Source organism: Mastigoproctus giganteus, chromosome 2, assembly GCF_048544385.1.
Source record: "Mastigoproctus giganteus isolate SK-2022 chromosome 2, ASM4854438v1, whole genome shotgun sequence".
NCBI classification, from domain to species: Eukaryota; Metazoa; Arthropoda; class Arachnida; order Uropygi; family Thelyphonidae; genus Mastigoproctus; species Mastigoproctus giganteus.
Window position 1 is genome coordinate 196,733,057 of NC_143576.1, and position 14,686 is coordinate 196,747,742.

The following is a 14,686-nucleotide window of genomic DNA, read 5'->3' on the forward strand; positions in this document are numbered from 1 at the left end:
TTTCTTAATTTGAATTTATGCCCCCTTAGGTTTGTAATCTAAACAAGTGGAAGGATCCCATCAGAATTCAGCATGCTCAACCCATTCAAGGCCTTATACACCTCAATCATATCACCGTGCAGGTGCCTAGTCTCCAGCCACTGCAATTTGCAGAACTTAAGCCTCTCTTGGTAAGAGGATCCCTTCATTCCCCTCACCAATCTTGTTGCCCTTCTCTGTACATGCTCAAGCAAATCTACATCGTTCCTAAAATGAGACCTCCAGACCTGTACGCAGTACTCAAGGCATGGCCTGACCATTGCCTTATACAGAGGGTCAATCACCTCCTTTTCCCTGCTAGCAAAATTCCTATATATCATTGACAAAACCCCATGACCTGCCCAGGCAGCCTGTCTGCATTGCTCAGAAAACTTCTTATCTGACTGCACAATTACTCCCAGGTCTTTTTCATTTTCTACCACCTTAAGTGTAGTACCACACAGTTGGTACGTTTCTCTGGGGTTACTTCTACCCATATGCAGTACTTTGCATTTGTCAAGGTTAAACTTCAGTTGCCACTCTTAGACCATCTGCCCAAATTTTTAGATCCTGTTGCATTAGCACACTGCCATTACTGTCATTAACAACCCTGCCAACCTTTGTATCATCTGCAAACTTCGATACTAAGCCTGATATACCTTCATCAATATCATTGATAAATATACAAAACAAGAGTAGACCCAACACCGAATCCTGTGGGACTCCACTAATAACATTAGTTCACGAAGAGCAGCACCCATTAATTACCACCCTCTATCTTCTCCCACTCAACCATCCTTTTATCCATTGTAGCAACTTACCCTTAATACCATTCTGCTCCAATTTGTACAATAGTCTTCCGTGCGCAACAGTGTCAAAAGCTTTCCTGAAATCCAAATATATGATATCAAAATTATTTTTTGCTTCCAGTCCTTTTGTAACCACATCATAATATCCTATCAAATTTGTCAGACAAGACTCTTCCTCAACAAACCCATGCTGTGTCTGAATTATTGCTGCAGTCTTGTCTAGATGATCCTGCAATGCATCTTTAACCAGTGACTCCATTATTTTACCCGGAACAGAAGTTAAACTAACTGGCCTGTAATTACTCGTGTCACCCTTTGATCCTCCTTTGTGAATTGGGGATAATTTGCACATCTCCAGTCCATGGGGACCTCCCCTGAGTCCAAGGATGCTCTCATAATTATGGCTAAGGGTTTGCTTAGTTGCTTTGCTGCCTCCTTTAATATAACTTGATAGATCCCATCCACTCCAGGTGCCTTTCTTATGTTTAACTTCAACAATTTCTCCTCCACTTTGCTCTCAGTTATTATAAAATCATTAAGCACCCTGCTACAATTTGATAACCTTCTGCCATTTTTAAACCTTAATAACTCCTCATGTGTGAATGTACGTGCAAAATACTCATTCAGTTTGTTTGCTATATGAGCAGGATCATCAACAGTCAAACCATCGATATCAAGTGGACCAATCAGATTCATCCCCTTCCTTTTAGAGTTTTTATAAATAAATAAACCTTTCTGTTTTTCTTAGCATCCTTTGCCAACGATTTCTCGTAATCTGCCTTCGCCTGCCTAACCTCCTTTGTGACCTGATTACAGACTAGCTTATACCTGCCATAGGCTTCTGAGTTGCTTGATAATTTATATACATCCCATGCATTTTTCTTCTTTGTCACGAGTTCCATTAGTTCATTTGATAACCATTTAGGCCTAAACAATATTTGAACAATATAGTTTGAACAATATTGTTCAAATATTGTTCAATAACAATATTTCTTAATAGGTATGAAACTTTTAGTAGCTTCCACGATTAATTCCTTGAATGCTTCCCACTTAGAATTTACTGTTGGTAACATCGTCAGTTGATCCCACTGTACAGAATTTAAAAACTGTCTGAAACCACTGTACTCACCTTTACAGAAGCAAAAACACTTTCCTTTATCCCTGATGATAATTATATCTTTAAGTAAATCCCACATCTGTACACTGTGATCACTGCCACCTAGTGGTTCCTTTATCTGCAAATTCTTAATACACGAATTATCACTGCTGATAACCAGATCAAGAGTATTACCCTCTCTGGTTGCCTCTCAAACATGCTTCTGCAAGGTGCCTCCGTAGCCAGGGGGAAGGAGCAGTAGTGCATAGCACACGCTTCTTGATTAGACTGGGGTTCCACCAAATATGGAGGATGCGGAAAGGTCAAGGAAGGTCACCGCATATCCCGGAGCAATATGGCCTTAGTTGCTAATGCTCCTAAAAACCAAATAACAAACAAACAAACAATGCTGCTGCAGAAAACAATCATCCAATAAATCCACAAAAGTCTTACTAGTGTGCGAGTGACCAACCCATAAGTTCCAGTCTATATCTGGGAAGTTAAAATCCCCCATTATAAGATATTCTGATTTACTAGCCCACTGTATTTCTCTGTACAATTGTTCAACGTGCCCATTCGAGTCATTAGGCCTATAACACACTCCTATTCTTATTTTTGCTCTCGCAGTGCTTATGTCACACCAAACTGACTCAACAGTGCACTGTTCATCTATATCAACTGGATGAACTTCTTTTGATTTTATGTTTTTCTTAATTAACAGCATAACACCTCCTCCCTTCCTATCCTGTCTATCTTTTCTGTACACATTGTACTCCCCAAATTCCAATTCTGCATTCCTAATATCAGTGTGACACCCCGTCTCTGATATCCCAACAATATCCGCCTTTGATGTCTTGACCAACACTTCAAATTCATCAAATTTATTTCATGCACCTATTCCTATTCACCCTGACACATCCCATATACCCACCTGTTTCACGATGACTGCCATCAGTCCCCGAAACCCCCAGCACCCCTCGCTCCAGGTCGCTACTTATTCTAATAGAAGTTGTGTAAGAATCACCTTCACCTCTGCCTGCGGCTACTTTTAACCTTTTAGTCTGTGAATCCCCCCAAGCTAGCAGTTTTCGCCACCTAACACTGCCTCGATAGCATCAGAAAATATTCTTGCACCCTTTCTATTTAAGTGTATCCCATCACTGTAGAAGCAGTCTCTCCTGTTATCAAGCACAGACCACGCTGAAAAAAATTCTACCCCTTGAGCCTTGCACATTCCCTCCAGGGCTGAATTGATTGACAAGGCTCTCATCATGTACTCCCTCCTATCATGTCTGGGCACAATTGCAGACACTTTCAAATTTAAGTGGATGTGGCAAACATCCGCTCTGTCCTCACAGCCAGTTATATAATTATAAATAGAATATAACTATATAATAAGAAAAGAGTGATGTAATTAACTCTGTCAGTGGAGGTAATATAAAAATGGAAATATAGTAACCATAAAACAGTAAAATATTAAAAAGAAAAGATCTATAATTGATAAAAATTATTATGAAACCTAAAGTAATTTATAACCCAATCAATTTATAATGAGGAGTCAACTATAAAATTGCATAAGTGAAATATCACAGCATTCATTGGTAAAACTAGATTGCCTGGATTGCATTCATTTAGTATTGTTATATACTAATTTTTTTACTGTGCATTTTCTTAAATGTAAAATTTTTATTTATATTCTTACATTCCATATTTGTGTGCTTATGAATAAAATTTAAATTCCACGTTCATCATTGTAAATTCTAATTTAAATTTTAACTTTATCATCTTTTATTTTGTAGTTGACCACAGCTTTGCGCAACATGGCAGAAGAAGAAGGAAATCATGATGCTTTTATTAAAAGTGGTGCTCTTGAACAATTATGCATTACTTTAGGTTTATGTCTGGGAGACACTGATATTGTGTTACCAATAGTCAGAACACTCAGGTACGGAAAAATGAATACCAAACTATTGTGTAAAACATAAGTTTTCAAACTTGGTTATGACTGGTCTTAGAGTTGTGTGAAAGTTTGTTGGGGTTATGTGCTAGAGTTCTCACTCTAGCACATAACCCCAACAACCCCTAGAGTGAGAACTCTAGCAACATAATCCCAACATTTTCTCTCAAAGATGAGAGCTTGTTGGGGTTATGTGAGAGAGTTTTAGTGAGAGAGAGAGAGAGGGAGGACTGATTTTATGATCTTTGTTACATTTCTTTATTTTTTTAAATGAAGATGGGTGGATGCCATAGAAAAATGGCTGGGATTAATTTGATACATAAAGGTTTTTAGATAGGCAGTATTTTAATACAAAGCAAGAAATATCCAAAGTTCAGAGCTCTGTAGAAGTTTCCAAAGTATGTTCTGTGGAACTCTGGGCGGGGGGCAGAATCTTAGAAAATATTCCATCTTTTCTAATTTTTATAATGTTCCACATAAGATCTAGATTTGCAAAAGGGTTTGGAAACAGTGCATCTAAAATGTTGCTGTTTTCTCCCAGGTGTGTGTAGTTTGTCCAGCTACAGTATTTGTACCATTGACCACATCTTCTTTTAGCAGCTTTTTGATAAAATGTAGTCACACCCCAAGGGTCAGCATTACCACTGGTACCAACAACAGATTTCCAGGACTATTTCTTTTTCTGGCCAATAAGGCTGGTATATAAGTTTTTGAGATTTTTGTATGACTCTTTGGGTATTGACTTCAGCTGGTGGCCAATTTTATATGGATGTCTAGAAGTGTTTTCTTTTCTAGCCTGGTTGGCCCTTCACCAGAGATTTTCCGGTTTGGAGCACCACCATGTTCTTGGTTTCCTTTTCCTCATAGAGGTATTTGTAACTGTAGTGATAATTTCTCAACCTGTTCATTATGGTGGAGCAGGTGATTATTAGACTATGGTAATACTCTAGTGAAGATAGAGCCAAGAGTGTCTGCACAGTTGTTCCAACCTCCTTTTTTTAATATTGTAATGAGTGATGTCATATTTTTTTTTTTTTTTTGTTTTTTTTTTGGCTGATGCTGAATAAGCTTGCTTTCTTGCATCATATGCCTCTACTAATGCTAATGCTAATATACTTGGGGAGAGGAGGGTCTGATGCAGTTGGTGTGCCACTTTGAATATGATTGCATGGTGGTCAGACCAAGTCCAGGTCTTCTGCACCCTCTGTTCAGCAAATTTGTGTGCTATAGCATGTGGTGCCATAGTTACGTCAATCATGCAGTCATGCAACGTAATACTGTAGGTTGGCAGATTGTGTGGCTGGTTTAAAATCATGAAAGAGTTTGTGGAATGAAGTCTTTGTTTTGTGTCCATTATTTGTCCCTACTCTGTCAGATGTAGATTACCCATGTGGCATAGCCACACATTACCATGTGTGGCTATGCCACATGGGTAATCTACAGTTTGTGTCCGTAGTATTTTGCCAGCTAGTAGTAGGTTTAGTGCTGTTAAGTATTGAATGGAAGAGGCATTATTTATGCCTGATCTGCAGTATAATGATATAACATAGAAGGATCCACGAGGCGAAATACTATGGGCACAAGTAGCTAGAGGTGTATAGAGACTATTTATTTTTGTAACTGTAAGGTTGGTACAGTCAGTCCTCATATAGCATGATAGTTGTGTTCCTAGAAACCATCGTACAATGCAAAATTGTGCAATATAAACAACAGGCCCTATGGGAAAAATAGGGTTAGGTGCCGACCACCCAAGATTGAACACACATTTGTAACCAAAGCATTACCAAACACAATAAATAATCATAATAAAATACTTACGTATTTTATTACGACTATTACGTAATAAAATATTGCTAATGCTTTTGCTTCTATCGTAAGCAAACTTGTTTTTTGTTTGATTTTCTATCCAACAGATGACAGCCGTTCCATCTCTTCCAATTCTTTGTGTCTTAATCTAATGGATTTTAATTACACTTTGAGTTGTTCCTGCTATGAAAGTTGTTTTTATTTTCTCTGCATTTTTTTGTAATTCTCGGCGTTGCCTCATTTAGGTCTGTAGCACGTGCAATATCACATGGTCTTTCATTTCGCTCAAAGCGTTTCACAATTTCATTTTTTTTATCTACCAACAGAGGCGGACTGGCCATAAGCCTTACGGAAAACCCCGGTGGGCCGGAGGCCAGTGATTTTGGCCATAAACCATAGTATGAGGCCACTATAAATTTTCCCGGGTGAGAATTTTTGACCCAGTCTGCCTCTGTTTATCGATATAGCTTTTCTTTTTCTCTCTGAATCTGCAGTGTCTTCACCAGGATGCTTCCTTTTCACACCTTTTAAGTATTTTACTCATTTTTAGGGAATAAAGCACAATTACAAAACGAGGAGGCACGCTTGATACACATAAACAAAGCTGCGCGCGTGTAGCAACTGAACAAACAACACCGTAAAGACGGAGATACACTATTAACACCTCACATTTTACTAAAGCACATTTCTAGGGGTTACTACCATAAAACAATAAAAACGATTTCCAGTTGCGTTTCTGCTAGTGGAATCTGTTATAAACTTGTAGTAAACTCGATCTAATTGCATTTGCGATTATACTAGCTGGAATTGTTGGTTTTTATGTAATTATGGTGAAATGTGTTTCCCCTTCACTGATATAAAAAACATAAATACATTTTCAGAATCTTCTTTTCATTCCTATCGTGTTGCGTTCGGTTGGGGTGATTCTGCGTTCGAATGCCATTTCTTGTAAACACAAAGACGAATCGTGCATAAGCGAATTCGGTTCGTGTTATATAAGATATCGTTCCCCTATTTATAAATCATGTATGATCGAATTTGTGTAGTGCAAACACGTGTTATACGACGACTGACTGTATTTCTAATATCTGTTGCAACCCACGAGGTATCCACGGAGGCTTCAATAATCCTATAACTTCTAGGGTAACCCCGAATCCTAACTCCATGGTTGCAGAGCTCATAAATGCAGGCAGTGTCTATTTGTTGTTATTCCATGACCAGTTTTAACTGGTCTACAACTGCACAGGCTTTCTGTGCATTAAACTGAAGAAACTTCAAGGCCTGGTACTGATTAAGATTATGAGTTATGTCCACAATCTGTTTTCTGCTTTAGTTGTTTAATTACTTTAAAAATAGATTGGGCACGTAGCATCCCATACTTGAATGGCTGAAGGCAGCCAAGGTTTACAGTTTGCACATTTGACATCTGTTTTTTTTTTTTATTTTTGCATTGACCGTAGGTATGCCCTTTTACAGCACAGTGGCCACATATGCACTATTTTTGGGAGCATGTGCATGAAGTGTGCTCAAACTTCATACACATGTAACATTTGGTTATAGGGAAATGTTTCCTATACCTGTGGCTACCCCATCCTATGTAAATGCTTTCTTGTCTGAAGGAGTTTGTGGCAATGAAGTCCTCTGTTTGCTGCCCTTTATTGGCCCCTGCTCTCAGATGTGGCTATGCCATATGGATGATCTACAGTTTGCATCCATTGTCACTAGTATTTTGCCAGCTAGTAGTAGGATTAGTGCTCTTGTTAAGTATTGGATGGAAGGGGCAATATTTTTGCCCGATCTGCAATACAATGAAATAGAATTTGAATTTCGATATCTGTCAATATCTGCCACATGGATTTCTGCTACCCATTTGCAAGACTGGGCATATCTTGATTTTGTGCTGTATTTCAATATGAATTCAGAGTTCAGTTGTTACTTTGTCATATGTTCTTGAAAAATTTTCTCATAGATCTTTCTTGTTTGGTTTTGGTCTTATCCAAGTCAAAGATCAGGATATTAGGTCCTCTGGTTTTTGACTTGTCAGTTTTCAAGACTAAGTTTTTGATCACAGGGTTATTTATTATTTTGTCAGTGTCCTCTTTACTGGCAGTTCTAATGACTATGCTGGTTTTGTCTTGTCTTTTTCTCAGCCTTTTGACTTTGATATTCTTAAATTGGTTCTCCAGGTTCTCGGTGAATGCTTGCTTTACTGCTTCACAAGAGTCCAGCTCTAGTAAAGCTTACTTCCCTTAGTTGATCTTATAATTATGACATTATTCTCTTTGTCCTGTTTTGGGGGGTACTTTGGGTCTCTGTTGGACTTTGGATTGCTTTATTGGGTTTCAAAGCCTGTGCATAAGTTTGGGATTGTGTTTTTTTTGCTTATCCCATTCCAACTCTTTAGTTTTGAGTTTTGCTTTAAGTATTTCATTTTCAATATGGAATTCTGTGACTGTATTTTCAAGACCAGCCCAGTATTCAATGATATGTTTTCTAATAGGCAGAAATTCTACCTGTCTGTTGTGTCATTATCAGTTTTAGCTCTAGTAGCAACAACTCTATCCAGAGCAGAGCCCGCTGTCTGGATTGTTGTACCTGAGTCTTTTGTATTTGTTCCCGTTGTTTCTTGGGATATTCCCTCAACTTGTAGGGACTCCATTCTGATTGCATCTTCATGTGTCGCAATTTCCTCAAGACTGGACCTTGTCTGGATTCTTCACCTTCAGAGTTTGGCTGAGAAAAGTTGTCATCAATTTTGACTTGTTTTAAGTTAACAACTGGGTTTGAATCCTGTTATTTAGAGTTGGATTCTGAGGTCATTCTTTTGTTCAGGGTGATATATCTTTGTCAAACTTAGGATAGCATGCCTTATTGTGCAAGGTATTGTTGGAATCAACTAGATCAGGGTCTAGGGATCCCATTGGAAGGTGATATATTATAAATTCCAGGGAGTTTTGCAAAATATCTAAATATAAGCTAAGTTCTCCAAAGGGATAGGAGATAAACTATTGGTCAGTATCGATGCATGGTAATCAAGTCAAGAATAACATAGGTCTCATTAAATCTGATGCTTTTGCAAAAATTGCAGCATGTTTTTCAGCTATCTACATATATGCTAAATTCACCATTCAGTTCTAGTGAAATGTTGAGCACAGCAAGAAAGTCCCTTAAAAGCCTATACAGTTACAATGGCATCCATGAAAAAGAGCTCCATTGTTCTTGTGTAGGAATTTAAAGTGATCAAATTTCACCAAGAACTGAATAAAAATGTACAAAATTGATCTAACTTGAAACATTTTATCATCCTGCATTTATAACAAGCAATAAATCCATTTTTCATTGAATAAATTAACAAATATTCAAGAAAGATGCTTACCTGAGATTCTTCTATACTCACTCTTATTGGCGCCATCCTCTACTTGCATCGTGCTGGCTGCTGGTCGGTGATCCTTCCTCCTGCTGTTTACATCAAGCGGAGCTCCCACATGGACTTTTGCTCTCTTCAGCATCCATGGATAGTCTCCTGATCAGTTATGCAGACAAATAGTGAGCCATGAAATCACAATGTCTTATCATGGTGGATTTTAAGTTTACAGTTATTGACTGGAACTTGTAGATTAGCCACTCATAAAGTAGCAGAACATTTCTGGATGACTGCTTTCTATAATAGCATGTTAGAGAGGCAACAAGGGAATGTAATACTCTTGATCTGATTATTAGCAGCAATTTTTTATACATTAAGAATCTTCAGTGAATGAACCACATGGTGTATTGATATGGGATTTATTTAAAAGCGCAACTTCTGTCAGTGTAAAGAGAAGGGATTTTGCTTGTACAAAGGCAACTACAGTAGTGTTAGAGTTTAATTTCTTTCAGTGGGATCATCTGATGTTAACAACTACATCAAAATGGGAAGTGTTCAATGAAATAATCATAGAGGCTACTAAGCTTTTTATACCAACTAGGAGATACTGTTCAAAGTTTAGGCCTAACTGGATGTCTGGTGAACTAATCGGATAGTCAGAGAGAAGAAAAATGCATGGGATGATTATAAATTATCATAGCAAAGAGAAGCCTCAATTGCAGACTAGTCTGCAATTGAGTCACTAAGGGGATTAGCAAGCCAAGAAAAATGAAGAGAAATCTTTTACTAAGGATGTAAAGGTAAGTTATGAAATTCTTTGTTATTTTAATACTAAAAGGCAATGAATGAATAACATTGGCCCACTAGATATAAATGCCATAAATTTGAATGCTATTGATGATCCTGTTCAGGTTTCTGACAAACTGAATGAATAGTTTGTACCTCCATTCACAAATGAAGCAAATTTTATGAATTGAGATATCAGAAGTATACCAAGTTGAAAGTGCAAGTTAAATTATTTTTTAAAACTTGAGAGGGAAAATGGAAAAGAGATCATTGAACCTAAAAGTGAATATGGCACCTGGGACTGATAGATCTATCCAATTATATTAAAAGAAGCAGCAAACCTTTAATCATAATCATGTGAGCATCTTTGGATCCAGGGGAGGTTCCTACAGACTAATAATGTGCAAATATCTTCCCTATTCACAAATAGTGGACCAAAGGGTGAAGTGGGTAATTACAGACCTGTAAGCTTGTTTGCTGTTCCAGAGAAAATAATGGAGCAAGCAGCCAAAGAATAATGCATGATTATCCTGATAGGAATGCAGTTAGCATTAGCATTAGTAGAGACATACGATGCAAGGAAGCAAGCTTATGCAGCATCAACCAAAAGTGAAAAAACCCTCCCATTTCACTCCTCCATTCGTTCCAAATGCCTGTCCAGTTCAGCCTTAAATTTATTAGGCTATCAACTTCCACAACAAAAGATGGAAGTCTGTTCCACCAATCAATCACCCGCTGGCTAAAGGCAAATTTCCTCACATCTATTCTACAACAGTCTTTCCTCAATTTGAATCTATGCCCCCTCAGATTCTTAATCTGAGCAAGAGGAAGAATCCCATCAGCATTCAGCTTTCTCAACCCATTCAAGGCCTTATACACCTCAATCAGATCACCTTGCAGGTGCTTACTCTCCAGACACTGCAATTTGCAGAACTTAATTTGCCTTTCTTGGTAAGAGCACCCTTTGTTCCCCTTACCAATCCTGTTGCCCTTCTTTGTATTTGTTCTAGCAACTCTATATCCTTGAAATGAGACCTCCAGACCTGTACACAGTATTCTAGGTGTGGCCAGACCATTGCCTTGTACAACGGGATAATCACTTCCCTGTCTCTGCTAGCAAAATTCCTATATATCATTGACAAGACTCCAAGACCCGCTCTGGCAGCCTATCTGTACTGCTCAGAAAACTTCATATCTGACTGCACAATTACCCCCAGGTCTTTTTCACTTTCCACTTCCCTGAGTGTAGTACCACTCGGTTGGTACGTTTCTCTTGGGTTATTGCTACCCATATGCAGTACTTTGCATTTGTCAATGTTAAACTTCAGTTGCCACTTCTCAGCCCATTTGACCAAATTATCTAGATCTAGTTGGAGTATCATAAGGCCTCCGTAGCTGAGTGGTCAAGAGCGGGAGTGCAGTAGCACACGCTCTTTGAGTAGACTGGGGTTCAAGCTCCTGACTGCTGAATACAGTCGATCTGCCAACCCGCACTGGACCAGCGTGGCAGATTATGGTCCATTTCCCTCAGCATGAATTGTTGAGGAGGCTTCCATCCTGCAGTGGGTTGATAATGGCTGCACTTTACCTTTTTTTTTTTACTGTCTTTATGGTCGTTAACAATCCTGCCAACCTTTTGTGTCTTCTGAAAACTTGGAAATTAATCCTGGTATACCTTCATCAGTATCCCTAATGAATACACAAAATGACAATGGGCCCAGCACTGAACCCTGGGGAACTCCTCTAATAACGTTTGTCTTTAAATGGATCGAGCAAGCTTAATGCTGATGGAATTCTTCCTCTTGCTCAGACTATACACATGAGGGGACACAAATTCAAATTAAGGAAAGACGGTTGCAGAATAGATGTGAAGTTTGCCTTTAGGTAATGAGTGGCTGATTGCTGGAAGAAGCTTCCATCTGTTGTGGAAGTTGATAGCTTAAATAAAATTCAAGAAAGAACTAGACAAACTATTTGAGGGAATGAATAAGTGAAATGGGAAGTGTAGGTGGTTTTTTTTTTTTCTGATGTTGTATAAGCTTGCTTTCTTGCATTTGCCACTATTAATGCTAATGCTAAAGCTTATGTAAAATGTAAATCTGTTAAAATAAGTGCAAAGAAGAGTGTGAGTGTTAGTCATTTACAGTGCTTTTTTTTGTAAAAAAATAGGTGCCTGTACTGATTCTTTGCTATCAGGAAAAATTGAAAATTAAAAGGATATGAATGAAAAGTACTCTGAATTTTTTTCCCCATGATATTGTTACTTTAGTAGTAATGTTTTTAGAATAAGAACAAGAAATTAAGTATATTAACACAGTTTATTAAACATAAATTTATTATTCATGTATATAAAAAAATAAGTAAAATGTGAGTAAAATAAGTAAAAAATAATAACATAAGTAAAAATAATTTCATAATAAAGTTTTTGTAGAATATTCCAAAATTTCATTAAGTTCTCACTGGACACTTCGAAAGTGTCCAGTGAGACGTTAAATGACATTTCGAAAGCAGCCACGAATCGACATATTTTGCTGGATCAAAGCGGGTTAGCGGTGGGCCTACAGTTTTAAGAAACAGTAGTGAAGAAACTGTTTTTGTCATGAACGAAGCACTGATTGGACTGGCGATCAGATTCATTTGTGAAAATCCTCGTTCACATTCACTCAATGAAATTTGTATTGTACTCAGAGCGTTCGTCAAATGCTTCAATTCTTCCAAAACCTTCTTATCAATTAGGTATCCCCGATTGCATTTAACTGTAACCTAATTGACAGTTTTTTAACTAAATGCCAACAATTCATGTTTAGAAGAATTAATACCTTCGTTGTCCTCATTTTCCTTCTCTCATCATCGGTATTGTCACTAGTTCTTAAATTTGAATTTTTTCTTTTCTTTTCTTTTTTTTTTTAAACTGTCCAAAATGATTTGTGTCATTCAGATTTTCAACTACTGTGACCATGTAAACAGAGATAGGGAAAATTTATTGAAAAATGTGGATAAAGCACTTCTGCAAAATAACAGATGATGATTTGTCGGGGTAAAAGAAAATCACTTTTCTAATTCTCGAACGGGGTGCTTACAGTTGATTCACAGAGGTGTCCAACCTATACGGCCCACGAGAAAAGTGAACTAAAACAGCATTTTAAATTTTATTAATTATCAAAAAAATTGTCTCATTAAATGTTTCGTTCAGTAAATGTAATTGTGTATTGTACTTAATAAAAGTTTCGAATATTTTCAATTTTACTTTTACATGCAACAAGATATGGAAAATGTAACACACTCAAGAAATATAACTTTGAATTTTTTTGAATGTGGCCATTGTACGGGAAAAGGTTGGACACCACTGCAGTAGAAGGTGTGTCAGCGCCCATTGGGAATACACCTTGAACTGCTCAAAGCAGATTATGAGAAATCTTTGGCAAGGGATGCAAAGAAAAACAGCAAAGAGTTCTTTACTTATGTAAACTCTAGAAGGAGGGGGATGAATCAGATTGGTCCACTTGATATCGATGGGTCAACTGTTGATGATCCTGCTCAGGTAGCTAACAAACTGAATGAATATTTTGTATCGACATTCACACATGAGGAGTTATTCAGCGAGGGGAATGCGAGAGGTGTATTCAACTCTGGCAGTAAGCTAGAGAATCTTGTAATGACTGAGAGTAAAGTGGAGGAGAAATTGTTGAAGATAAATACAAGAAAGGCGCCTGGGGTGGATGGGATCTATCCAGTTATATTAAAGGAGGCAGCAAAGGAAGTAAGCAAACCCTTAGCCATAATTATGAGAGCTTCCTTGAACTCAGGGGAAGTACCCATGGACTGGAGATGTGCAAATGTGATCCCAATTCACAAAGGAGGATCAAAGGGCGACACAAATAATTATAGACCTGTTAGTTTAACTTCTGTTCCTGGAAAATTAATGGAGGCACTGGTTAAAGAAGCACTGCAGGATCATCTAGACAAGACTTCAGTCTTAGCTCAGACACAGCATGGTTTTGTTAAGGGGAAGTCTTGCCTGACCAATTTGATTGGATACTATGATGCAGTCACAAAAGAACTGGATGCAGGGAATAACTTTGATATTATATACTTGGATCTTAGAAAGGCTTTTGATACTGTTGCACATGGAAGACTGCTGCACAAATTGGAGCAGTGTGGCATTGGAGGCAAATTGCTGCTATGGATAAAGGGGTGGTTGAGGGGGAGAAGACAGAGAGTGGTAATCAATGGACACTGCTCATCGTGGACTAATGTTATTAGTGGAGTCCCTCAGGGTTCAGTATTGGGTCCATTATTGTTTTCTGTATTTATAAATGATATTGATGATGGTATATATCAAGCTTAATGTCCAAGTTTGCAGACGATATGAAGGTTGGCAGGGTTTTCAAGGACACTACTGACACTATACTACTGCAACAGGATCTGGAAAGGTTGAGCAGATGGGCTGAGAGGTGGCAAATGAAGTTTAACATTGACAAATGTAAAGTACTACATATGGGAAACAGCAACCCCAGAGCAACGTATCAACTCTGTGGTACTACACTGACAGTGGTAGAGAATGAAAGGGACCTGGGGGTGGTTGTGCAGGCAAATATGAAGTTTTCTGAGCAGTGCAGACGGGCTGCAAGAATAGCTCATGGTGTATTGTCGATGATATATAGGAATTTTTCTAGTAGGGATAAGGAGGTGATTATTCCATTGTATAAGGCAATGGTCAGACCACACCTAGAGTACTGTATACAGGTCTGGAGGCCTCATTTCAAGAAGGATGTAGAGATGCTGGAACGAGTACAGAGAAGGGCAACAAGATTAGTGAATGGAACAAAGGGGTGCTCTTACGAAGAAAG

At 38.1% G+C, this 14,686-nt stretch overlaps 1 protein-coding gene across 1 annotated transcript in view; it reads left to right on the plus strand.

Annotated features, from left to right (window-relative positions):
* Positions 1-14,686, plus strand: part of LOC150089892 (armadillo repeat-containing protein 2) — a 257,400-nt gene that overhangs the window by 140,076 nt on the left and 102,638 nt on the right. The window contains exon 13 of the mRNA XM_090390120.1: positions 3,723-3,868. Coding sequence (XP_090246246.1) covers positions 3,723-3,868 — 146 coding nt within the window. The remainder of the gene's footprint in view (positions 1-3,722; positions 3,869-14,686) is intronic.